Source organism: Antechinus flavipes, chromosome 3, assembly GCF_016432865.1.
Source record: "Antechinus flavipes isolate AdamAnt ecotype Samford, QLD, Australia chromosome 3, AdamAnt_v2, whole genome shotgun sequence".
NCBI classification, from domain to species: Eukaryota; Metazoa; Chordata; class Mammalia; order Dasyuromorphia; family Dasyuridae; genus Antechinus; species Antechinus flavipes.
In genome coordinates, this window is record NC_067400.1 from 195,490,823 (window position 1) to 195,516,325 (window position 25,503).

General features: G+C 31.1%; 1 protein-coding gene across 1 annotated transcript in view; it reads left to right on the plus strand.

The window, feature by feature from the left end:
• Positions 1–25,503, plus strand: part of EPHA3 (EPH receptor A3) — a 339,310-nt gene that overhangs the window by 271,341 nt on the left and 42,466 nt on the right. The window contains exons 9-11 of the mRNA XM_051984382.1: positions 3,715–3,900; positions 12,522–12,583; positions 15,011–15,220. Coding sequence (XP_051840342.1) covers positions 3,715–3,900; positions 12,522–12,583; positions 15,011–15,220 — 458 coding nt within the window. The remainder of the gene's footprint in view (positions 1–3,714; positions 3,901–12,521; positions 12,584–15,010; positions 15,221–25,503) is intronic.

Sequence of the window (25,503 nt, forward strand, 5' to 3'; positions counted from 1 at the left end):
AGAAATAAAAATGTTTTTAGTGAAGAAGTTTAAATCATATAAGTAAAATCAAGCTTTGGTAGATTCATTATCATCTTTATGGACATAAGTAAAATTATGGGAATATGAACTGAGTTTAAAAAACTAACTGGTATTTTCAATTCAACAAAAATTCATTAAGCAACTACCACATATTAAGCATTATGTCAGGTGTTAGAGATGCAAAGATTTAATTAGATTAAGTTCTACCCCTTAAGGAGCTCTGCTAAAAATTGACTGAATATACCAAATCATAGCAGTTGAGAATTTGGAGGAGACTAAGTATCAAATTCAACCCATATATTAAAGGAACCATCCATTTTAACATATCTAATCAGTCATTAAAGCCTTAGAGATTTCCAAGAAAAGGGGTCTATCATCTCTTTTGGTAGACAATACAGTTGTCTATTCCATTTTTTGACAGCTCTGTCAACCAATTTTTCTTGACACTAAGCTTAAATTTCTGTTTCACCCACTAGAGTACAAAAGAACAAATCTTTTCCCTTCTTTGCATAGTCACCTTTTAACTCTTTGAATGCATCTATCTTGTTTCCCTTAATTGTTTCCAAGTCTTATTCTCTTCAACTCATTGTCATATTTGCTCTCTTCTTACTCTTCAGATTACTAATTTATTTCAAAAAACCAAGGTGTCCAGAACTGAATATAACACTACAGATGAAGCCTTATTTCCCTATTCCCAGAAGTTAATGCAGGATAATTAGATCAGCCCCCTTCTTATGGAGATGTGGAAGCAATTGAAATTAACAGAAATAGCTAGAACTATTGATAAGTCTATGAGTGTAGGCCCTGATATCAAAGGAATTCTATTAATTATTATATTGATCCTTTTCTGTTTTAGTTATTATTGGTGTACTCTTCATTTGGGAGTATGTTCAGTTTAAGTATATTTATTTTTAAAAGTCTCTGAATCCCTTTGTCTTTCTTAGTATAAAACCATATAGACACTTACCCCTTAGGACAAGACTAAGTCTATGAAAATGGCCCATGTCCTTGAGATATGGTTGTGTAACTTTATTTCCCATGGCCCCCAAAAGATTGTAACTCAAGGATGTTAAGATATGCATATCTATTTGTATTCTTTTGTTTGAGTGAATGTTCCATGAGTGATTTATATACACTTTTTTTTTAATTTTTATTTAATGATTACTTTATATTGACAATATTATCCCTTGCACTCGTTTTTTTTCCGATTTTTTTCCCCTCCCTCCCTCCATCCCCTCCCCTGGATGGCAAGCAGTCCTTTATATGTTGGATATGTTGCAGTGTGTGATTTATATACACTTAATAAGATCAGTTTAAAAATTGGGATCACATGGAATTGATTTCACTCTCAGGTATTCAGTGAAGACACCATGACCTCAGCTCCAGACAAAATACAATACTAAAAAATCAAACAAAGACATTTAATCAAGATAGAAATAAATAATAAAAGCATGTAAATATTAGCCCATATTTCTAAATTTGTATTATATATGTTTCCACTTCTTTTTCTATAAGGGATATTGAAAATGAGCTCCTTCCAGACAATCAGCTCCAGTAAAGGAAGGCCTAAGTTTAGTCTCTGAAACTAACTTATTTCTAAATACAGTTATCTTTTATCAGTACAAAAGTGACCAAATATCATTGAATATAACTCAAAAGTATCCAAAGACAATCTTAATTTTTACAGTTTAAAATTATATTATCAGTCAGAAACTAATTTGTTAATGTTAGAATATATCATAATAGAAGAAATTAAGCTACCTTCTTAGACTATTGTTTTCAGTAAGCCTAATGAACATCACAGACTCTATTAGAAATGACCTGTGGAAAGCTTATAAAATGTGATCTTTTGTACCACTTATCAATTATATATTCAAAAATTTAGCTTTCCAGCAAATTAAATGAATTTTCTTTGATTTTAAAACCTTATGATTTTACTTAGCATATTCTCATTCAAAAAAAGTAGCCACTAAGTGAAATGAGCAGAACCAGGAGATCATTATACACTTCAACAACAATACTATATGAGGATTAATTCTGATGGAAATGGCTATCTTCAGCAATGAGAGGATTTAAATCAGTTCCAATTGATCAGTGATGAACAGAACCAGCTACATTCAGTGAAAGAACACTGGGAAATGATTGTGGATTACAACATAGCATTTGTACTCTTTCTGTTGTTGTTTGCTTACATTTTTGTTTTCCTTCCCAGGTTATTTTTACCTTCTTTCTAAATTCAATTTTTCTTATGCAACAAGATAACTGTATAAATATGTATACATATATTGTATTTAACATATACTTTAAGACGTTTAACATGCATGGGACTGCATGCCATCTGGGGAGAGAGGGGTGGAGGGAAGGAGGGGAAAAGTTGGAACAGAAAGTTTTGACCCTTGGGTCAGTGTTGAAAAATTACCCATGCATATGTTTTTTTCAATAAAAAGCTATTAAAAAAAAAAAAACAGTTCCAAATGTTCAGTGATGAAGAGAACCATCGACACCCAGAGAGAGGACTGTGGGAACTGAGTATGGATCACAATATGGCATTCACAATCTTTCTTTTGAGGTTTGCTTGCATTTTATTTTCTTTTTCAGGGTTTTTTTTTTTTTTCCTTCTTGATCCGATTTTTCTTGATAAGTGTATAAATATATATATATATATATATATATATATATATATATATATATATATATATATATATATATATATTGGATTTAACATATATGTTAACATATTTAACATGTATTGGACTACCTGCCATCTAGGGGAAGGGTGGGGAAAGGAAAGAAAAATTTGGAACAGAAAGTTTTGTAAGTGTCAATGTTGAAAAATTACTCATACATATGTTTTGTAAATAAAAAGCTTTAATTTTTTAAAAAAGTAGCCACTATTTCTCATAGTAATAACTAGTTATTATTATGATAAATAAAATATATTACAAGAGGATTAATAAAATTCTATCTATAAGAATAATGTTTCAATAGCATCAAATATTTTGAATATTATTTTTTGTCTGTGGAATAGTTAAAAGAATCTATAGCTTAGGTATATGATTATTTTACATTATTTGTTTAGTGTTGTTGATTCTTGTATATTTTCAGTGGAGATGTGAAAAAGGGAGGTATTATACAATTTCTCTGTTCCCCCTATGTAATATGCTTTATTTCATACCATTATGTCACATTTTTGCTTAGCATCTCAGACAATTTTATAGCTAGTATCTCAGTAATCCTCCAAAACTCCTATAAAGTAAATCAGTAGCAGATGTTATCCTTCTCATTTTCCAGAGAAGTTCAATGACTAGTTCAAATGTCTATCTGCATGAAAATAATGTAGCTGAATATCTGAAATAGTGATGAAGACTCAAGTGACAGAAGTGGTAGGTAGGAGATATCTCTAGAGACAATGGCAATTTCCTGAACAGAAGAAAAGTCTAGTGTAGCATTCTATCTTCCTATTGTCTTTACATATTTCCGAATCTATAATAATGGAAAGAGAAGAATGAAGAAATAAAATGGATTTGGAAGCTCCTACCATGTCATTTTGTAACTTAGTATAGTCTGTGATTTCCTAGATATTCTTACAAACTGTTATTTTTAATTATAATTAAAGTGCTTACTATGAATTATACAACAGTGAATAGAAGAGAAATTATTACTCTTGTGTAACTTTCCTCCCTTCTCTTCTAGGTGAATTTGGAGAGGTTTGCAGTGGACGCTTAAAACTTCCTTCCAAAAAAGAGATTTCAGTAGCCATCAAAACCCTGAAAGTAGGCTATACTGAAAAGCAGAGGAGGGACTTCTTGGGAGAAGCAAGCATCATGGGACAATTTGACCACCCCAATATCATTCGGCTTGAAGGAGTTGTTACCAAAAGTAAGACCTCAGTGAAATTCTTTGGGAAAGACATGTTATATTTATTTAATTTCACTTATTTAGCAATATTCCATTTTAGTTATCCATCCACAAATACTATGGGATATTTTATCAAGTAGGACCTTATTCTAACAATAATTATCAATTCTAAGTCTAATAAATTTCTGCATAAAGCAGAAGAAATGAACAAATTAAATGCTGTAGATAAAAGAGAGTGAATTACAGAAAAACAGAGAATCACAGAAAAGCATCTATAAAAAGCAGTGTAAGTGAAAGCTAGGATTAGTGCTTCGAATCCATTTGGCTTGGTTCCCAGTTAGTCACTTTTCCTGAACTGGCCACATCTTGGAACAATTTTAAAGGTTCTAGAATCACTTCAGAGCTTTTGAAGGTCAAGATCAAAGTGGGCCCAATCTATGTTGCGAGGCCTAGCTTCTATGAGAAACTACTCTGGAAATCTAAAGTCCTAAGCAAGAGCTTATCTGGGAGAGAAATTTAAAGGTCCAACAAAATGTTTTAGGATACTTTTCAGAAGCCCTGATCCCCTTTCCATAGACCCTCTTGTCTAACCCTTCTTCTGGTTTAGGGTTTGCCTAATCTGACTCAGAGAGGTATCTGTGAGGTAGGTTTTTGTTTCCTAGGCCGACTATAATTGCAATTAAAATCTACAAGGTATGTACCCTCCTTGTCTTAAAGTTCAAGGATTGTCCTCATTATAAAGCACCAACTATCTAGGCAAGCTGCTGTTCAGTTATTTCAGTAATGTCCAATTCTTGTGACTCTATTTGGAATTTTCTTGGCAAAAATATTGGAGTGGTTTTGCCACTTCCTTCTCCAGCTTATTTTATAGACAAGGAATTGAAACAAATAGGTTAAATGACTTGCCCAGGGTCATAGAGCTAGTAGCGACCTGAGGTCAGAATTGAACTCTGAGAAGATGTGTCTTCCCAAATCTAGGTCTGGCACTCTCTCCACTATACCATCAAGCTAGTCTCTAGGCGAAATGAATTAATAGAATATTTCTTCCACTAAAAGAGATATTGACAAAGACTTTGATACTCTTTAGAGAACAATTGGTTCTACCTTCGAACAATATGTGATCAGTACACATTACAGATTATCTTATTCATGCAGATGTTTATATATGTGTATATATTTACTTTACTTGCCTTATATTACAATTGGCTTAGTGCTAATTTTCATCTTTATTCCCCATTAAAGGCAATTCTTAACTCATAAAAGTGTCAAATTTAAATAGACTTTATTTTCTTGCCAGAATTTTTTTTTTCTTTAGGGAACTACAATCCATTTCCCTTTATAACAGTGTGCTTAGATTATTATATATTCGGGAATTCAATTAAATATGCAAAATCTGACAAAGCACTGTTATACATTTTGTTTTCTGCTTTACACAAAGTATAAGGAGATAATGGACAACAACACTGAAGTTGTTTTTTTGGGAGAATATGCTCTAATCAAATCATGCCCTAAGAATTGCAGTTTTGAGCACAATGTTAAAGGTTTAGGTTTGGAGTTTATGTTCCAGAGAGGCAGTTACAGACCTTGCCAAATAATCTAGGTAATATAGGATCAAAATTTGCTCTTATTACCATCTGTGGCATTAAAACAGCTTTAAGGGTTTTCTTGCCATGAGTGGTTCACCTCCTGCTAGAGTTTGGCAATATTTATAAATATTTCTATAGGCATAGGATCAATATCATTGACAGATTCACTTACTCTATTAAGTTTAATTAGATAAGAGTTCTTTCTTTCCAGAATAAAGCATTATTGAAAACATGCCACCAATGTGTGGTTTTCCATTTCCTCTAACTAAAGATACCTAGAATGGTATAAGCAAGACTGAACAGCAGCCCCTGTGTCTACATTGCCTGTCCTAAAGTGATCTTTCTAGGAAAGATATAAGAAAGCTGTTAGTCAGTCAAGAAATTTTTTTAAATTATTATTATAGCTTTTTATTTACAAGATATATGCATGGGTAGTTTTTCAGCATTGACAATTGCAAAACCTTTTGTTCCAATTGTTCCCTTCTTCTCCCTACCCCTTCCCCAGATGGCAGGTTGACCAATACGTGTTAAATATGTTGAAGTATAAGTTAAATACAATACATGCATACATGTCCAAACAGTTATTTAGTCAAGGAAATTCTTAAAAGAAACCCTAAAAGTAGGGTTTCCAAGAAAAAAGTAATATATATTACAAGTAATATGTGTAAAAACACCATATTCATGCTTGATCTTGTAACATACTCATATAGATTACAAATGGCTTTTTCTTAGGTTAAGGACCCTACATTTGATATATATCCCTGTCCAAAGAATTGTGGGAGGTCTCCAAATCTGTCTACATAAATCCCAGCAATCTCAGATGTTGCAAACATAATAGGGTTCCAGATTCAGATTAAATTGTGAATTCTCTTACAGGAGGATATAAAAGCTATTAGTCTGGCACATTGTAACATATGGTAATAAAAAAGAAATGGCTTCAAATGAAGTTAGTATGGTACATTTAATAGTGAAGAAATGTAATGTTTTAAAACCAAAAAACATTCTTTTACCAAACTCTAATTTAAAATCATAGTGCTACTTACAGAAAACCGAAAGTGTTTACTATAATAAACAAAAAATAGCAAAATTGGTGGATGAGATAATAAAAATAATTAATAATTCATATTTATAATCTACTTCAAAGATTATAAAACATTTTTTTCATGATAGCCTTAGGAAGGTATGATGGAAAAGTTACCGTTAATTTTGATTAATTTTGAGTACATAATCTCCAATTCATTAGTGAGTGATTTCTGTGTGTGTGTCTCTCTCTGTCTCTGTCTCTCATTTTTATTCTCACCCTCTCTCACTGTCTCTGCCTCTTACTATCTTTCATTCTGTCTTTCTTTCTCAGACTCTGACATGGTCCTTCTGCATAGCATTGCTCTTAATTGCATACTTTAAAAAATATTCTTTAGGGGCAGCTAGGCAGCGCAGTGGATGGAGCACCAGCTCTGAAGTCAGGAGGACCTGAGTTCAAATTTGACCTTAGACACCTAACACTTCCTGGACAAGCCACTTAACCCCAATTGCCTCAGGAAAAAAAAAAAAAAAGTGTAAAAAAATATTCTTTAAGTTACTAAATCTAATTATATCCCTTTTGCAAGTCAGTGTAAGCAAGTTCTCTATTCAATTATTATATTCTTGGCTTATTTCCAGCTGGGCTATTAACAATTTTAATAGTGCAGTTTCTGTCCCAAAGGTCTTCAATATAAATGTTCATGTTACCTTTTAACAAGGAAAGGCAGAAATTGTCTGACCTTCAGAAAAATCCAAAAGTATGTGACTCATTGTTTTCTCTAAATTAAGAGCAATATATAAAATAATCCCTGATATGGTTTATGAATTTATATATGTATAAATGGTTGTATAACTTTAAACTGTTATTTCAAGAATTTTGTTCATCTATTTGAAGTCAATGCCTTCCCAATTGTAATATCTACTTTTTTTTTTTTTCATCAAAAACGTTAAAGGCATTACTTTGAAAGAGGTTACTGGGGATTTCATTCCTTGGATTTTTATTGGGGAAATAAAAGAGAGAGTTACTTGGCAGTAATTTTACATTCCCAAGATTCTTCAAGGTGCCTTCCTCCCATGACATTGGGTTTTAGTAGGTTCGCATAACATATTTTGCCCAATCTTTTTAAGTATATAAGTAAATATAAGTATATTTACATCAGAGACCTGGACATTAGATTGGTTGAACATACCTTTAACTAGTTACTGCAGATATGATGGGGTATATTACTTAAGTAAGATATCATTACTACATTAGTCCCTTGTTTCATATTTCTTCCTTTCTAAACTTGTCTTCTACAAGGGTCTCAAGGGTGCTTTCTAGACAGTACTCTTAATAGCCAACACACATGTGCTGCTTAGTTCACTAATAATTTACAGAAATGTGTAGCCTGTTAAGATAATAAATTTTACAAACACCATTGACATAAGTTGTTATCATGTATTAATGATTGCATTTTTGATGAATGAGTGTAGAATGTTCCTTTAAAGTTATATGGAACATGTGTGTCTTACTGTGTACATTTTAACTTAATGAATAAAACGTATTTTCTATATTAGAGGACACATAAGACAGACATGGTTATTTTTAAATGTTGGAAGTTTTTATTTCTTTTCTTTACAGTGTAAATGGGTATTTTTTTCTTATTAAGCATCAATTCATTCAATGAAAGAATAGTTTTGTTGCATGATTTTGTAAATTTCTTTCACACAGCTAGAAGACACAATTTTAAAGGGTATATAAGGAAGCACATGTTAATAGTGATAATAAAGTCCTAAGCATCATCAAAGTCAAGACTAGTTTACCCTGACACCCTTGTACAAATTTAATCTTCTTCAAGAACTATTTTCGTATACATATCTATCTATATTTAATATGCTACATATAAAATCCTTTTAGTGGCTTCCATGATCAGTAGTCTTTACTAAATCATAAATCAATTCTAATAGATTAATATATTATTCTTATTCTTAATTGTAGAACTTTAATCTTTTATCTCTAATCATCAATATAAATAAAAATGAGGAATTTGTGTTCCAAACTTATCAGTGACCATTTCTATTGATGGGGATCTATTTCAATCAAAGTCAACCAAGAGCACTGATTGAGTGACCACTATATGCAAACCACTATATACAGAATTCTATTGGATAATAGCATTACTATCAAGAAAAGTCATCCTCCTTGCCTTCAGTAGACTAACATGGCACTACAAAAATAGAAGGATAAATGTAAACATTTGAATGGAGAATCAAACAAATATATTGAGCAATAATATGCTAGGAGAGACCATAACATCAAAAAGCCTAGGGGATTTTGAGAAGGTAATGAAGGGTATAGTTTTATGGAAAGAGGTGATTTCAAATGAAGTATTTTTTTTAAGTAATTCTCATTTTTTTGAGAAATATTCTTCTCTAAAATTTAATTAATTTACTTAAGAAGTTCAGGAGAACCATAAAAGTAATGAAACAAAAAATAGATTTCTTATAATTTCATTTCTCTCTATTTCTATAAGAATTTGCTTATTGATTTTTAGATAATAGTGAAAAATATGTTTTGGATACAGAGGTTGAACTACATTGATGTGGAGATACAAATGAAAAATGGAACAATCAAAAGTCTCAGAACCAGAAGAAACATACACACAAACATATATGCATGTGTGCATATATACATAATTCATGTATGCATACATATATATGCAAAGAGCTTAGATAATTCACACATTCAATAATGATTCATGGATACTTGAGTATTAATTATATAAGATAATTTTCTGCATAGGTTTAGAGTTACAAAGTATGCAAATAGCCCAGCTATTTTATTAGCAAAAGGAAAATGCAGAAAATTGCTAACTGAGCAATAAGTTGCATATTTGTATATATATTTATATCTATATACTCTCCAACTGTCATAATTTTCTGAATTTATACATTCTTCCCTAATAAAATACTGTTTAATATATTAAATAAAATTATGTAAAAATATATATAAGTATGCATACTGATACATATATATGTGTGTATAATTATATGTATATAATATGCATGTATAAGTAGATGTCAACTATTGTCCTCCTCTGGGATCAATCTATTAGGATTGAATAAACAATTTAAGAGATCAAAGACCAAGAGGAAGATATAAATTTTACCTTTCTTCCTGAATACAATGAGATCAGTTGCAGTTCCAGAGGATAAGAATTCCATAGTTTCATGGTCTTAAAAGTCCTTCTAAGCCTTCTTGAAATAGAACAAGCAGGTCCTGTGACTACACAACAATTATGAGTAATTATGTGTTTCCTTATTATAATTTTTGTGGTCTTATTAGTTATTTGCTGAATTAAGTCAGAGGGAGAATTTTTATGGAATTGCAAAAAAGAGGTTGTTTCCTCTCTTAGGAGAGTTTCAGTTTGCTAAGTGAATTAAGTATAATCTTTGAGGTTTTAAGTATACAATTCATGTCATTCATGACCATTGTCACTTATGAGAATTAAAAGTATAGAAAGCAAAGATGAGGCAGCAGACTAGTAATTTGAGATGCCTGAAGAAGTAGAAATATTGGAAGAAGTACAACATATGGATGTTTCCAATGTTCAATTCCATGAGATAATAAGAGCACCAATCTTTTTTAGTTTTTTTTCTCATATTACAGAATAGTGTTAATTCTTGAAATTTTGAAAAAACTACCATAGATCATGAAATAATTGTTCAGTTCCTTTGTTCTTTCCCTCCCACTTTGCTCCTTTTCTTTGCACACATTATCTATCTGCTTTTTGAAAGTAAACAAAAGGACCTTTAGCCAAGTTTTTTTTTTTTTTAATAGAAACAAATCAGGAAGAGTCTTTAGAGAGCTTATAATCTAATTCCTTTATTTTAGCAGTTAAAATCAGGAATAGAGAGGTTAAATGATCCATCCAGTGTCACACAGATATAATGAGTAGCAAGATTGAAGCTCCTGTTACCTGACTTTCAGATGAATCACTTATACTTCTAATGATAAGAAATTTTGTGGTTTATTGCTCTCACTAAAAGATCTTCAAGATCTTACCCATTGCAATTGAACAATAAGATTCTAGATTGCCCAATAAGCATCAAGAATTCCATTTGCCGGAATTCTGATATAACCTAGCCAGTAGCTCCAGAAAAAAAAAGCCAATGTTGTCTCTTTCCTCTGGCATATTACTTTATCTTTTTAAAAATCATTTCCTTCTCAAACAAGGTATGAATATGGTTGGGGGAAATGGAGAGATAAGACAAAAGTTATTTTCTTATTCAGTTTATATTCTGTTTGTACCTCCAATTTACTCGCTATATGATCCTTATCAAGTCACTTAAGCTCTGTTTGCCTCAGTTTTCCCAATGGGAAAGTGGAGATAATAATAGAACCTACCTCACAATTTATTATGAAGATCAAATGAGATAAAATGTGCGTAGAATTTAAAACAGTACCTAGCACATAATAGATCCTATGTAATTGTTTATTATTATTATTATTGGTGTTGTTGCTGTTGTTGTTAGGATTATTGACTTGATAGTCCATCTAAATTCCCTAACTTCTTTGGATACTCTATTTCCTTACCCAACAGAGATGCTCTAGATAGAATTTTTTCTGAAAATTTCTTTTGAATGTTGGATGACATCTATAATAATTATATTGTGTTAGCATAAATATAGATAATGAATTCAAATTCATTTAACTATGTACTATTGAATTTCATTGAATTTGTGATTTCACTAGCATAGTTATTCCAGTTCTCTGCAGAAGATCTACCCAATAAGTTGGAAGTCTTCTTGTGTTTCTTTTAAAATTTAATGGCTATAGTTTCATTCAAGACCAGCTCACCTTTTCCGGTTACTTATTCCTGCCTAGTGTGCAAAACTCATTGGTAACATGAGGCTTTTCATTGTCTTTTGGATTACTTGTTAAAACAAAACAAAACAAAACAAAAAACATACATTCATATCATGGCAGTTAGATATCTCTTTGAGTGCCAGGCCTGGAGTTAGGAAGACTAACCTTCCTTAGTTCAAATCCATCCTCAGATACTTTGTAGGTGACCCACTGCAATCATTTAACCCTGTTTACCTCAATTTCCTCATCTGTTAAATGAGCTGGAGGAAAAATGTCATCTTTGCCAAGAAAATTCCAAGTGATGTCATGAAAAGTCAGACATGATTCAAAACAACTGATGACATTAGTCAGAAGGCAGTGTAGTACAGTGGAGAGTGCTGCATTTAAAGATAAAGTACTTGGTTTTTAATCATGGCTCTGAAATTTACTATCTGTGGATCACAATTTTCCTAGCACAAAATAAAAGGATGAAACTAGTTGGCTTCTAAAGTCCATTCTACTTCTTAATCTATAATTATATGAGATCAAAAATAAAAATCAGATTTTACAGAGTGGTTTGAAGATATTTTATTAAATCTAAGCTAGTCTTTTTAATTCAGGGATTGATACTATCTTGGGGCTTGTTGCAATAGTCCTGCTCTTCCCATGCCACTTCTCAAACCTTTCTTCTGATGGTTTCAGGGCTCATTAACCCTTTCTATAGGGAAGAAGAAAAGAGTTAATAGAAATCAAATCAATTTCCCACTCCATCCTTTATTTTTTTCTTTTGAAATTTGTTAACAGATTTAATAAATCTAAGTTAAGAGTTACAAAGTAAAATTGAGACCTTGGATTATTGTATGTTTCAGTAATCTGTATTATCATTGATGCTGTTAATAAATCCAGTCAGATACTGATTTACATTTAAAAAGTCACTGAGAAAGAACATTGGATTTGAAATGAGAAGACTAGATTTCTAATCCCAGCTCTGCCTTTTATAATTTTTGTGACTTTACTTAATGTCTCTTAACTGAGTTTTTCATTTGTAAAATGGGAGGTGCTGATTAGAAAGCTTCAACTTTTTCTTCCAGTTCTATGTACAGATCCTATAGACCTAAGAAATGAATTTCAGACTTTTTCCCACAAATTCATATCGTTATTTTCTCTTGTATTTGAGAAAGGTATTTAACAATTTTAATGTATTCCAGGTAAGCCAGTCATGATTGTCACAGAATATATGGAGAATGGGTCCTTGGACAGCTTCTTACGAGTATGTATAAGAATTCCTAATGAATGAAGAACTCCATTAATGTTTTTCTTTTAGCGATTTTTCCTGTTTTTAAATTTTATTGGCAAAACTTTCACTTGTTTTTTCCTACAATGTCCCCATAGTTTATATTGTAATACACTAACTCATTTACAATCTGACATCTTTCTCTATTAATGCTTATATAAAAAGAAAAAAACTTGAATAGCATATAAACATTATTAACTGCATTCCACATGCAGAACAATTGATCTTTTGGATAAGAAATTACTATTGTTAATTAAAATCATCTGGGCTAAATTAACAATTTAATATTTTGACATCAACAAGCAACATCAAGCAACAATAAATAAAATAGTGTGGGTTTTTTTTCCTTGCCTAAAACAATTGGAATAAAATGTTAGTACTGTTACAAATAGCTTTTTCATATTGTGCCAAGCATTAGGTTTTCTGCATTTAAAGGCAAACTTTTATTCACAGAAGTTGAAATTTCCTGGCACAAAGTGGTAAAGAAAAGCCTATAAAATCATGTCCTCTGTTCCCAGTACTCAAATGATAATGTTTTCGGATTTATTTTCCTCAAAACCAAACCTGATTAACTCCTCCCTCATACTTTATATGCTGCCTCAAGATATATGTGAGGTAAAATTATAAATAAGAAGCATTTTAAAGATAGATCGTAAATAACATCTACCCAAAATAGAAATGCTCCTTTAGTTTCCATTTTTATAGCAGTTTCTGTTGCTTATTAAAAGCCCATCCATCTCTTAAATGGTTCTGTCTCTTTAATAAATAAGTCCAAGTATCATACTATTGTCTCTTTACAAGAATATCACTATGGTTCAGTACAACTGTTAGATTATCCAATAAGTAAAGTGTGGTTTCAAAAATCAATCTCACAGCCTAATATACGAGGACTACAAATCCAATGATTCAATAGATATTTCCTGGATGTACATTACTTGGAAGTACTGCACTAGTCACTGGCACAGCAAAGATTAATAATTAGTAATTATTACTCTAAAAGTATTCAGGATACACAAATTATAAACACGTAATGTTTATCTATACACATGTAATAGTAAATATAATACTAGTCAAAATAAAATAATCTCATGGAAGAATCATACACACTAGTATATTATATATATATATATATGCATTTAACTACTGATCAATAAATGCTGAGATAACCAATTTCACAATTGTTTTATAATGCAATGTTTCCATATACGCTTTTCACATTCTATTTCTACTTTCAAATTGATGTCAAATTCCATAGACTAACAAGAAGGAATGAAAACAAACCTATATGTGTATATGTGTATTTGTATGTATGTGTATATGAAAAACTAAATTCTTCAGTCTTAATCAAAAGCATTATGATAGAATGATATTGTATTTAGAGGACCTAGGTTTAAACCTTACTTTTCCTTTGTGACCTTAGGTACAGATTTTTCCTCTTATCTTTACAGTTTTTTCCTCAGTAATTTGAGAGGGTTAGGCTACATGACCACTATGGTCCCTTCCAGCTTTAAATTTATGAATTTAGGATCTAATCTAACTCCATCATCTTACAGAACTGAGGTCAGTTTATGTAAAATAACTTGTCTGAAATATGTTAGAAATCAAGACAAGTCTTCTGATACTAAAACTAGTGGTCTTTTTTTAAATTACTTTACAGTTTTTCCAGCATGAGCATAAAGAAATGCAATAAGTACTTTGCATTTAATTAATTTATCTTCTAGCTCTTAAATCTTGAAAATGAATGTCTTAAAGTTTGCCTTATTGAAATACTTTTAAATTAGTGTTCAACTGAAGAAAGATAATCAAAAATACTAGCCTACCTATTTTATGTTATCTTAGGAGAGAGCTCAATATGTCAAAAAAAAAATCGCTGAATTGGAGATTCATAGATTTGAATATCAACTCTCTTATAATGTGATCATGAATAATCACTTGACATCTTTGTACCTCAGTTTTCTCATGTGTAAAATGAGAGCAAAAGTTGGAATAGATAATCTTTAATATTCTTTCCAGAGCTCAAATTCTATGAATCCATGAAAAACACTCTTATTCCAGTTGAAATTTTAATTTTAATGAAAAGTTTTGAAATATAAATGTCTTTGCCAAATAAAAATGATCAAAGTCCCATTTTGACACCCCAAAATGGGAGAAATAAAAGGACATGCTTTCATGCTTTTTAAAGGACTTACCTCTTACATGTAATCCTTTTACAACTCTGTTTTAATGATTATGTTATCAGTATTGTTTTTAGCCTATGGCATTCTATTTCTACTTTCAAATTGATGTCAAATTCCATAGACTAACAAGAAGGAATGATTTTAAAAAGTCTATATTCAGCACTACAACTAGATAATTTTGTGGAAAATTGACAATTATTAACCACATATTTGAAATATTTCTCAGAAACACGATGCCCAATTTACTGTCATCCAGCTAGTAGGGATGCTTCGAGGGATAGCTTCTGGAATGAAATATTTGTCTGATATGGGCTATGTTCATCGTGATCTTGCTGCCCGTAACATCCTTATTAACAGCAACCTGGTGTGCAAAGTGTCTGATTTTGGTCTCTCAAGAGTTCTAGAGGATGACCCAGAGGCTGCTTATACAACAAGAGTAAGTTATACTTTTTATCCTTAATTTTTCATGTCATGCTGATTTGCAATAAGTCTAAGACATATACCAATATAGCAAAATAAGTTTTAACAGCTTTCCCCATAATCAATTCCTTAAAGAGTTTCTTAATTGTTTTAAGTATATGTGAAAATAAATGTATTTTTTTTTCATAATATCAGTAGACTGTTTCTTTACAAATCTGAAATTTAACTCTTATAATCTATAGGTCCCTTTTTTCCTGAAAACAAACAAGGCTTGCAGATTTGAAATTTTCATAATTCCTTAAGTTACCTTAACATGTGCACTAGCTGCACAATGAATGTTTGACCAACTCTCAAAATACTATGACATTTTTTACAATATGGAAAGTCAGTACATAAATTATGTTATTATTTCAATTCCCTAAATTCTACAATTACATTTTTTCTTCTTCTTCATAGACTATTATGCAAAAGCCTAAGTCTTTTGGTGGACAATCCTGCATGGATTAACCAACTAAAGACCTCGAATATCTAACAGTGTTTATGGAAGTCTGAAGCCTAAAACTTTAAAAATTCTCGATCTGAATTTAGCTTACTACCCAAACAATAGTTAAGAGTAGTAAGAGTCATTATGCAGTATTAACAGATAAATTCTTGAATGTAATATAACCTATTACTTTAATATAGAAGCTGACATTTTTGAAGTAGTAGTCATAACATTATTTTCATGATTTTCAGTCACAATGTTGAACCAAATTTGTTTATCGTTACTTGAACCTAAATGTGAAAGAATGGTTTTATTGTCTTACTTGCATATACTCATGCCTGCTAGCAAACTTCATTAAACTGAAAGCAAGAGGCATGTTCATATCCAGCAGCTCATTCAAATATAATATAGAACAATTGCCAATAAATCCATACTGGTACACTCCACAAAACTGATTAGATTGGAAAGGTCTGACAATAATGTTAATTTAAATATTCAGTATTTTCTTTTCTCCGATCACTAGCAAATTCAGCTACCATTTCATAGCACAATTATTTAATAATTTACTACAAAGTAACAAATGGGAAACTGAAAGATTTATTTTGCAGGAAAATTTTTATTTCATTCATATCATCTACTTTTTAAAGATATTCATAACCCTTTGCTATTGGGTGAGATACTAAAATAATCCTTGAAAAGTACATCTCACTTTTTCTTATGATAATATAATTAAAAGTTAAACCTTTCAGTAATATCATTGAGTAAAATCTTTCAGTAAAATTATTTGAGTTCAGGTCATTTTCTTAGAATTTATAAACATCGTTTATCTTGAATTTTCTTTCCTTCTTGAAATCAGGTCCTTGCTGATTAAATGACAGTGTCTCCCATGTTCATGTTTAATCAATTTCAACTCCAGAGGACATTAGAAAAGATTATTCTCCAGGAAATCACTTTGAAATATTGATCTTAATCTGGAACCCCATCACTACAGAAGCCACTTTGATTTTATTTTTTAACAGAATAATTTATATTTGTTCTACTACTTTGTTAAGGTTGGCACAGGAGTAGATGAAGCAAATACCTAAAGTGATTTTGCCATAGTAAAGGGAAAGCAATAATGTACATTATTGTTCATAATGTTTATATTACTTTAGGTTTGCATGTAGTGTAATTCTCAAACACTCCACCAATCTCAAACTTTGATTTGAATGCATCAATATCATCAAATGGCTATTCAGAGATACTCAATATTAGTAACTCAGGAAATTCCAGGAAGATTCCCATAGCCCTTTGGGAAACATCAGTTCCTAGTTTAAGAAATAATGAAATATATCTTGATTTGATTTAAAAAAAAAAAACTGAATTTAGATATTTCAAAAACTACTTACTAAACTATTGTTTATATGTTAATAATTAATTAATTAATGTTAATTGTAAATAATCTTTCTAATACAAGATATAGGCATGAATTAATGCAACTTAACACAGACACACTTACATAGGCATGTACCTGGTTGTTGACATCTTTCCTTCATTGTAGTCTTCTTGGGTGGGTATACATTCATTTCACTCATACTTTCTATTGCTGGAATAAATTCTGTTGTGGGCATTTCCTTCAAATATGGTTTAAATATGTTCAAATATGGGAACAGTTTCCCATTTGTTACTTTGTAGTAAATTATTAAATAATTGTGCTATGAAATGGTAGCTGAATTTGCTAGTGATCGGAGAAAAGAAAATACTGAATATTTAAATTAACATTATTGTCAGATCTTTCCAATCTAATCAGTTTTGTGGAGTGTACCAGTATGGATTTATTGGCAATTGTTCTATATTATATTTGAATGAGCTGCTGGATATGAACATGCCTCTTGCTTTCAGTTTAATGAAGTTTGCTAGCAGGCATGAGTATATGCAAGTAAGACAATAAAACCATTCTTTCACATTTAGGTTCAAGTAACGATAAACAAATTTGGTTCAACATTGTGACTGAAAATCATGAAAATAATGTTATGACTACTACTTCAAAAATGTCAGCTTCTATATTAAAGTAATAGGTTATATTACATTCAAGAATTTATCTGTTAATACTGCATAATGACTCTTACTACTCTTAACTATTGTTTGGGTAGTAAGCTAAATTCAGATCGAGAATTTTTAAAGTTTTAGGCTTCAGACTTCCATAAACACTGTTAGATATTCGAGGTCTTTAGTTGGTTAATCAAATATGATCTCAAGAAGATCATTTGCAAGATTTCAAAGTGATACCTCTTTGGGGAGCAATATCAAATTATTTTACCTATCTTGGTCACTGACTTTAGTCACTAAAATTGACTATCAATTATTTTTGGCATTTTCCAAAACCATTAATATATGTGAATTTGTACTTTTTTTGAAATTATAGTTATGCAAAATGTGTTATAACACAAGTTAGTGGAAATATGCAATGTTAATTTGAATAGTATTACCACTTAATGGGATTCATTATTTTCACTAATCACGAAATAACTGTTGCTTAAATACCATATGGAATTTTTAAAAATGGGGATGACAGCATATACATGGTACTTGTGAGGTTAAATGGTATGATGTATGCAAAAAAGTATATTTTAATCCATTGGTCTATACCTCTGAGTTCCTATGTTGGTAATTATCCCACAAAAGCCTCTTCCAATGCATAGTTTATTTAAAGACTCAGCTTCTGTTCTCTTCCCTATGGGAAGCCTTTCATGTTGTACTTCTCCATAAACACGTAAGTTCCTTAAGAATAGGGATTTTATCCTTATGTCCTTAAAGCCCATTACTGTTCCTTCCACATAGTGGGTAGATGCTTGGTAAATTAAAGTACACTGAATAGAGAGCATTAAGGAAGCCTTGACTTAGGCAATATTCTGTATAAACAAGACAATGCCATCTCCAACCAAAGTACCTGGTGGAATTCCATTATCTTTAGGATATACATCTTTTATTTGGACTCAGTCCAGAATATTCTCTATGACCCTAGCAAAGACTTGTGCTCAGCAAATGATTCCCTATTTTCTGCTTCATTTGACACTGATAATCAATATGTCATTGAACATCTGTAGTAGCAGCTACTAAGGAATCTTGTGTACTTACATAATCTTTTTTATTCATCTAAGATAATTTTTTCCCTAATCATCAAAAATGAATTGACTTTCTAGATTTTCCAGTCTGTTTTGTGATTATGTAGACAACTCTGCTATTAAAACAAAACAAGCTAACAAATGAGTAAACAAAACCTGTTTGTGAAAAGCTTCTTTTTATTTTGATAGTTCTTCATTCAAATCACATTCAATAATGGTGGATGTCCTGGGTGCTGTAGTCTTCTAGTCTATATCATTTTCCTTGGTGAACTCCGTAGTAAATATGGATTTAATTATTCTCTCTAGGCAGATGATTCCCAGATCTATATATCAAGTTCTAACCTCTCTCTTGAGTTCCAGTTTCAAATTACCAAATATTTCTTGGAAATTTCAAATGTCCAATAAGTGTCTTGAACTTAACATGTTCCAAAGATAACTCTTTTCTTCCTCCCCTCCAAAAACCTCTATTCTTCATGACTTCCTTATTATTGTCAAGGACAACTACCATTCTTCACAGTTACGCAGACTTACAATTTCAATGCTACCCTTGGCTCCTCATCTACTTCAGTTCATATATTTAATTTGTTGCCAAGTTTTATTATTCAAAATTCTCTTGTGTACAAAATCACACTACTTCAGCAACTAAAGCAGCTTTTCTGATATTACAGTTGCACTTTTTCAATAGCCTGATGGTTATTTTCCTTCCCTCAAATGTGTCCTTACTTCAATCCATCCACTACTCAGATCTTCTAGTAGCCTAACTCTAACCATATTACCTTCCAACTCAATAAACTCTAGTGTGTATCTGTAGAAGCAAGCATAAAATATTCTCTCCTGACTCCTTTCTCTAACTTTCTATTTATTTTATGGAGTCATTTGACTCTGGTCTCCTTGCTGTTTCTCATATATGAATTCCATATTGCTATTATAAGTTGTGTTTTATATCTTGAATTATTATCTTCTTTACATAGGATATTCTGGTTCCCTTGACTTTCTTTAAACCTCAGCTCACAGCACATTTTCTGAACAAATTTTTCTTCTTTCTCTCAGTGCCTTTTCATTGAGATTGTCTCAAATTTACAATGTGAGTTCCTTGAAAGCAGATCATATTTCATACAAAGAGTGCTAATACTAACTAATAAAATATGCTTATCTAGCCATTTCCCATCTCCACATATTTGTATTATTTATCTCCTTTGTCTGGAAGTACCACCATCCAAATTTCTATGAAAATAATTTTCTTTCTTCAATATCCTTCTCAGATTCCTCTGCTTCCATGAAGCCTTTCTTGAGACTTTTTAGGTTTCCTGTCATTCAGAAATGTCCCCTTCCTGTATATTTAACTCTGCTTATTTATGTAATAGGATTTGAAGTTAATTGTTTACATTCTTATTTCTCTAATTAAGTTCCTTGAGGACAGGGGACTAACTATCTTTCATATCTATCCACTTACCTATTTACCTATCCATCTTCTTTCTCTCTTCTTCCTTCTCTTCCTCTTCCTGCCTCTTTCTCTCCCTCTCTTCCTCCCTCCTCTCTGTATTTGTGTGTGTGTGTGTGTGTGTGTGTGTGTGTGTGTATATCTCTGTGTATCTCTCTTATGTATCTAGCTCTATCTTTTTTTGTGTGTGTATATATACAAACATATATACATACATACATCATGCACACACAACAACAACAATAGGTGTCTTTGTAGAACAAAAGTTTTGTCTAGGCATTTAGTTCTTACTATTCTACTTCATTCTGGCAAGGGAGTAAGTAATTTTTTCTCTTTCCTTTTTCTGCCTTTTTAGATGCTGGCGTTTAGCCTAATCCTCTTGAACAGTCATTTCCCCTGACACACACACACACACACACACACACACACACACACACACATTTCCTTTCCTCAAGACATATTCCAATATAGCAGTTAATATTGTTCTGGCACTAATTTCTTGAGTGGAATTGATTCTAATACATAGCTACAAATGTTTGTTAAATTAGATATTTATGGATCATCATGGACAATAAGTTATAATATGTACAAACACATACATTATATATGTGTTTATAATATATATATATATATATTTTCCAAGTTCCAAACAAGTGACTTACCTGGACAGTTTTGGGATGTAATGCATTTGTAAATTCATAAGCTATTTATAGAAGAAAAATCTGAAATCTGAACATTTAAAAAGACAGTAACAAGAGGTTCTCAGGTTTTTTTATGGTTTTTTACAATTATGCTGTTCTTTTACATATACGATGGAATGTATTACAGAGAGCACATAATACTTAAGATTTCCAGATGTTAACGTTGTATCTGTCCCCAAAATGTATTTCAAATTCATTTCTTTGTTTTTTTCATTTCCTGGATCAGAATGTCATGACTTATAGTACAATGAAACAAAAATTGCCCTACCTTCCAGGAAATCTTATGCATTTCAAATAATGAGAAGAATCTTCAAAAGTCTGAGCTTTGTATCTTTGCTGTCTTTCAGCAAATCTCTTTATCTGAACAAATCTCTTTATCTCTAATCCCTTGGGGAATCAATGTCTGTTGAATCCTTTTGGCTAGTGATCTATAGATTTGAACTACTGGGTATTAGGGAAGATCGCTCCCCAAAGAAATCTTCTTTGGATTCTCCTTCATCTTGCTTTCTACTCACGGGTCATCCAAATGATGTCTAGATTTCTGATAATTTCTTAAATTTGTTTAACTGAAATAAATCAATCCAGTCATTTTCCCTTTAATTATCCTGCCAGTAAAATGAGTAGACTATATATTTTCTTAGTGTAAATTCCAGTTCTTTAAAAACAGAATCCAAAATCATTTTACCATTTTAACTATAACTAAACCAACTCAAAATTAGAAGGTGTAAGTTTTCTAGTGTTCTAAGTCAGTAGAGAGATAAACACTTAAGGAAACCTTGATAAGCACCAGAAGATTATCTCTAAATCATCAAAGATTTTAGCAATTACCTTTTTTGTTGTTGTTATTTTAAAAAGTCCCTCTCTTTCTTGTCCCCATTCCCTTCAACAAAACAGAAGGAATGGAAGTCAGATTCCTAAAAAAATGTAAACACTTTAGCTAGATGTTTAATTCAAATCAAAGAAGTTTATAGAAATATGTTATAAATCTTTCAAAAACAGGTTTTTGGTGTGATTCCTATACTCACTAAGTACTGTGTCCTATTCCTAGCCAGAATGAGAAAAGTTTGGATTATTTTAATTAACTTTGGAGTTGAATTTCAATATTCTATTGTACCCTCACAGAATCTCTAAGAGTCTTATTCACACAACTTTCATATATCATTCTTAATATACTTTTAACTTTCCCATGAAGGAATGAAGTAAATCAGCAGAGTAAATCAAGAAGTAAAAGGGCTAGAATCCTCAAAAAATAAGCTAGATATTTTCCTTGAATTTTTGATTCCAGCAGAAAAGAGCAAAGTTCATAAATCAAAAATCCTTTTTCTCTGATTAAATCTTGTGCTAAAAGAGAAATTGTTATTGGAGGTAATATACCTTAAGGTTGTCATTGATCTGAATAATAAATCTCTGATTGAAAAAGTGAAAAACAAAATTCTGATTCAAATCTTTATTTCATTATGTATAAATTAGTATTTCCTATTGCAAATATCTTTTTAGTCATGCCGAATGTATAGTTCTATACATATTCAAGTTAGGAAAAGGAAACTATGAGAACCTTGTATATCCCAGCAGATAATACCTTAAATAATTGTTAAGCTATGCTACATATTTATTTTCATGAGAATGTTGTACAATAGTCTGTAAAGCTGTTTAAAAATGAATTTATTTACATGTATGTTTTATTGCAACCGAGAATTCACTTTGTCCACCCAAAATGAAATCAACAAGAGATTTAGCAACTCTGTCTCTCTATAAGGGCAGTTGTAAAAATATATATATTTAAGTATAATATTGGGGAATGAAAAACTACCACAAGATATTTTCTTGGCCTCTACAATATGTTTTTCTATCAATCTATTAAAGTATGTGTATTACAGCTAAAATATGTAGCCAATTCTACAGACATCCATTTAAACTCTAAATGAAATTTCTGTGCCTTAATATATATCCTGGGCAACTTAAGGATTTGAGGCAGAAGAAGGGAGAATGCCAAAAAAAAAAAAAAAAAGTGTATATGTACATATGTACAGTCACAATTAATGTCTTCATAGGTCTACAATGAATTATAGGTGAACTCAGGATTCTGTATGTTTAATTTATTTGTATTTGATACTGTCAAGTTAAGAGTGTCTCCTAGAATGAAGCAGAGAGTCTTATAATAAACTATAAGTAAATAAAAATATATAGATCAGCTTCTCCTATGACTTATTGTCAGGTATACAATTTTGTTCTCAAGCACTTACATCCAGTGCTCATGTTACTGGGATTTAAATTTTTATAACAGTGCATCTTGTTATCCCTTGAGGTTGTTTTGGTGCTAATGTCTTTATAAATAAATTTATTAAATTGATAACTAATTCACAGAGGTACAAAAAGTTTTATTAAGATGGTATCTCACATTTCACATAGAAAGATATTACAAAATAATAATTAATTGCATATTTTTTCTACACATTCTAAAAGACATGTTTGTTGAAATTGCTCAACTTCATTCTCATAGAGAATTGGTTCTTTCTATTTTAAAAACTGTAGAGACAGATTTGGGTATTTTAATTCTGTGCCAACTCCCAGCAAAAGGAATTACAGGAGTTGGTAGTTAAGAATTCCAATGAATTCATTTTGCAAAAGCAAAAGCTGAGAACACGGAGTCCCTGGGAACAAATCTGAATTGATTACACTAATATATTTGCTCCCACTTGGATTGTTCTCTCTGGAAAAAGTTGCCCCTGATCTAATCCAGACTCACAGTTTCTAGGATTATGTGAGTTCATGACAGAATAAAAGGGAGTTGTAGAGACCAGGAAAATCCCGTGGAAAATATGTTTTTCAAAGAAAAAAAAATTAAAGATCAACTATAAGCAGGCTATCCCCAGAGAGTGTACAAGCTCATCATTATTCTTATAAAAACTGGAGAATGCTTATCTTTTGACAAGGATATATACAGATGTGTGTATACATATGTATATGTATATGAAGAAAATCCATATTAGCAATATTTTGAAATCATTAGCTTTTTAATTTAGCTTTTTAAAAAAGCAAGTCCATAGACAGTCTAAGTATTAAGGTCATGTTAACCATGTCATTTTATTTTGTAGAAAGTTTGAGGTTGAATTGGAATGAGGTCCTCCCTTAGTGGATAAATATGAAATAAACATTCTTGGTTAACATAAATAATATCTATCATATACAATAGTCAATTATTTTATTTCATCTATTTATTTATTTATTTTGCTGAGGCAATTGTTTAAATGACTTGCTCAGGGTCACACAACTAGGAAGTGTTGTCTGAGATCAGATTTGAACTCCGGTTCTTTTGATTTCAGGGCTGATGCTACACTGCATCACCTAGCTATCCTCAATGATTTCTTTCTATAAACATTTGTTGTGTTTTTGTGAAAATATCTATAGAGATACCGGGTTCCTCTGCCTATATTATTCAGACATCTGATTTTGCAACACTAATAATGACTTTAGAGAAACATCAAAAGCAAGTAAGAAACTGATTACATTCTATTAAAAATACAATTATTCCTCTCCAAATAGAATCTGTATAGCTCTTGGTTTTTAGATTTGCTCAAAAATGTGTCCTCATTAGGAAAGTATTAAATAATTTTGAAATGGAAATTTTTAAGATACTTGTGAGTATTGTAAACCCTTATTTTAATTCTTAATTTTTGATTTCCAGGGGCTATGGCCCTAGAATTCTGATAAAGAATGATTGGTTTCAAGTAATTTCCTTTTATTGAAAAAACAAAACAAAACCCACCTTTGAATTTCAGGGTTTTCCTAAATTGATTTTTTTTTACTATCTACAATAAAAATAAATTTATATATTTGCAACTACAAAGGGAAAGAATAAGATAACTCATTCACATTTGTGTTTACATAGAACTTTAATATGTTATATATTCACAGATACTTGCACACACATATATGTGACATGAACAGTGATATCTGTCATTAATAATAAATCTGTGAACCAATATGCATTTACTAATTGTCTATGTTCCAGATATTGTGCTAAAGTGTTGTGAATTTAAAAATATATATTGTTCATGACATCGAGAGGCTTACATTCTATTTCAGGAGATAAAATACAAGTATACACAGATTTATCTTCAAAATCAATGCAAAGTAATCTTTCTTCCCCTTCCTCCTTTCTCCATAGGTGGTAAGGGAGACACTGCTTTTGGGGGGAATCAGGAAAGATTTTTCATAAAAAGTAGTTCTTGATCTGAATTTTGTAGGAAACAAAGGAGTTCAAAAGGTAAAGTTGAGGAAAATGCATTCCAGGAAAGGGGTCAACTCAGGCAAAGAACCAGGCTGAAAAATGGAATGTATTATATTTGGAATAGCAAGAAAGCAATTTTAGCTGCTTGTAGAATATGTGAATGGGAGTGATGTATAATAAATCTGGAAAGGTAGATTGGGACCAGATTATAAAGGGTTTTGAAGGTTAAACATAGAAATTAACTAACAATGTATCCTCAAGCAATTCACAATCTAAAGTAGCTTTTTTTTTCCTTTTTGGTAACATAATAGATTGAATTAGGTAATTACTTAGATCCT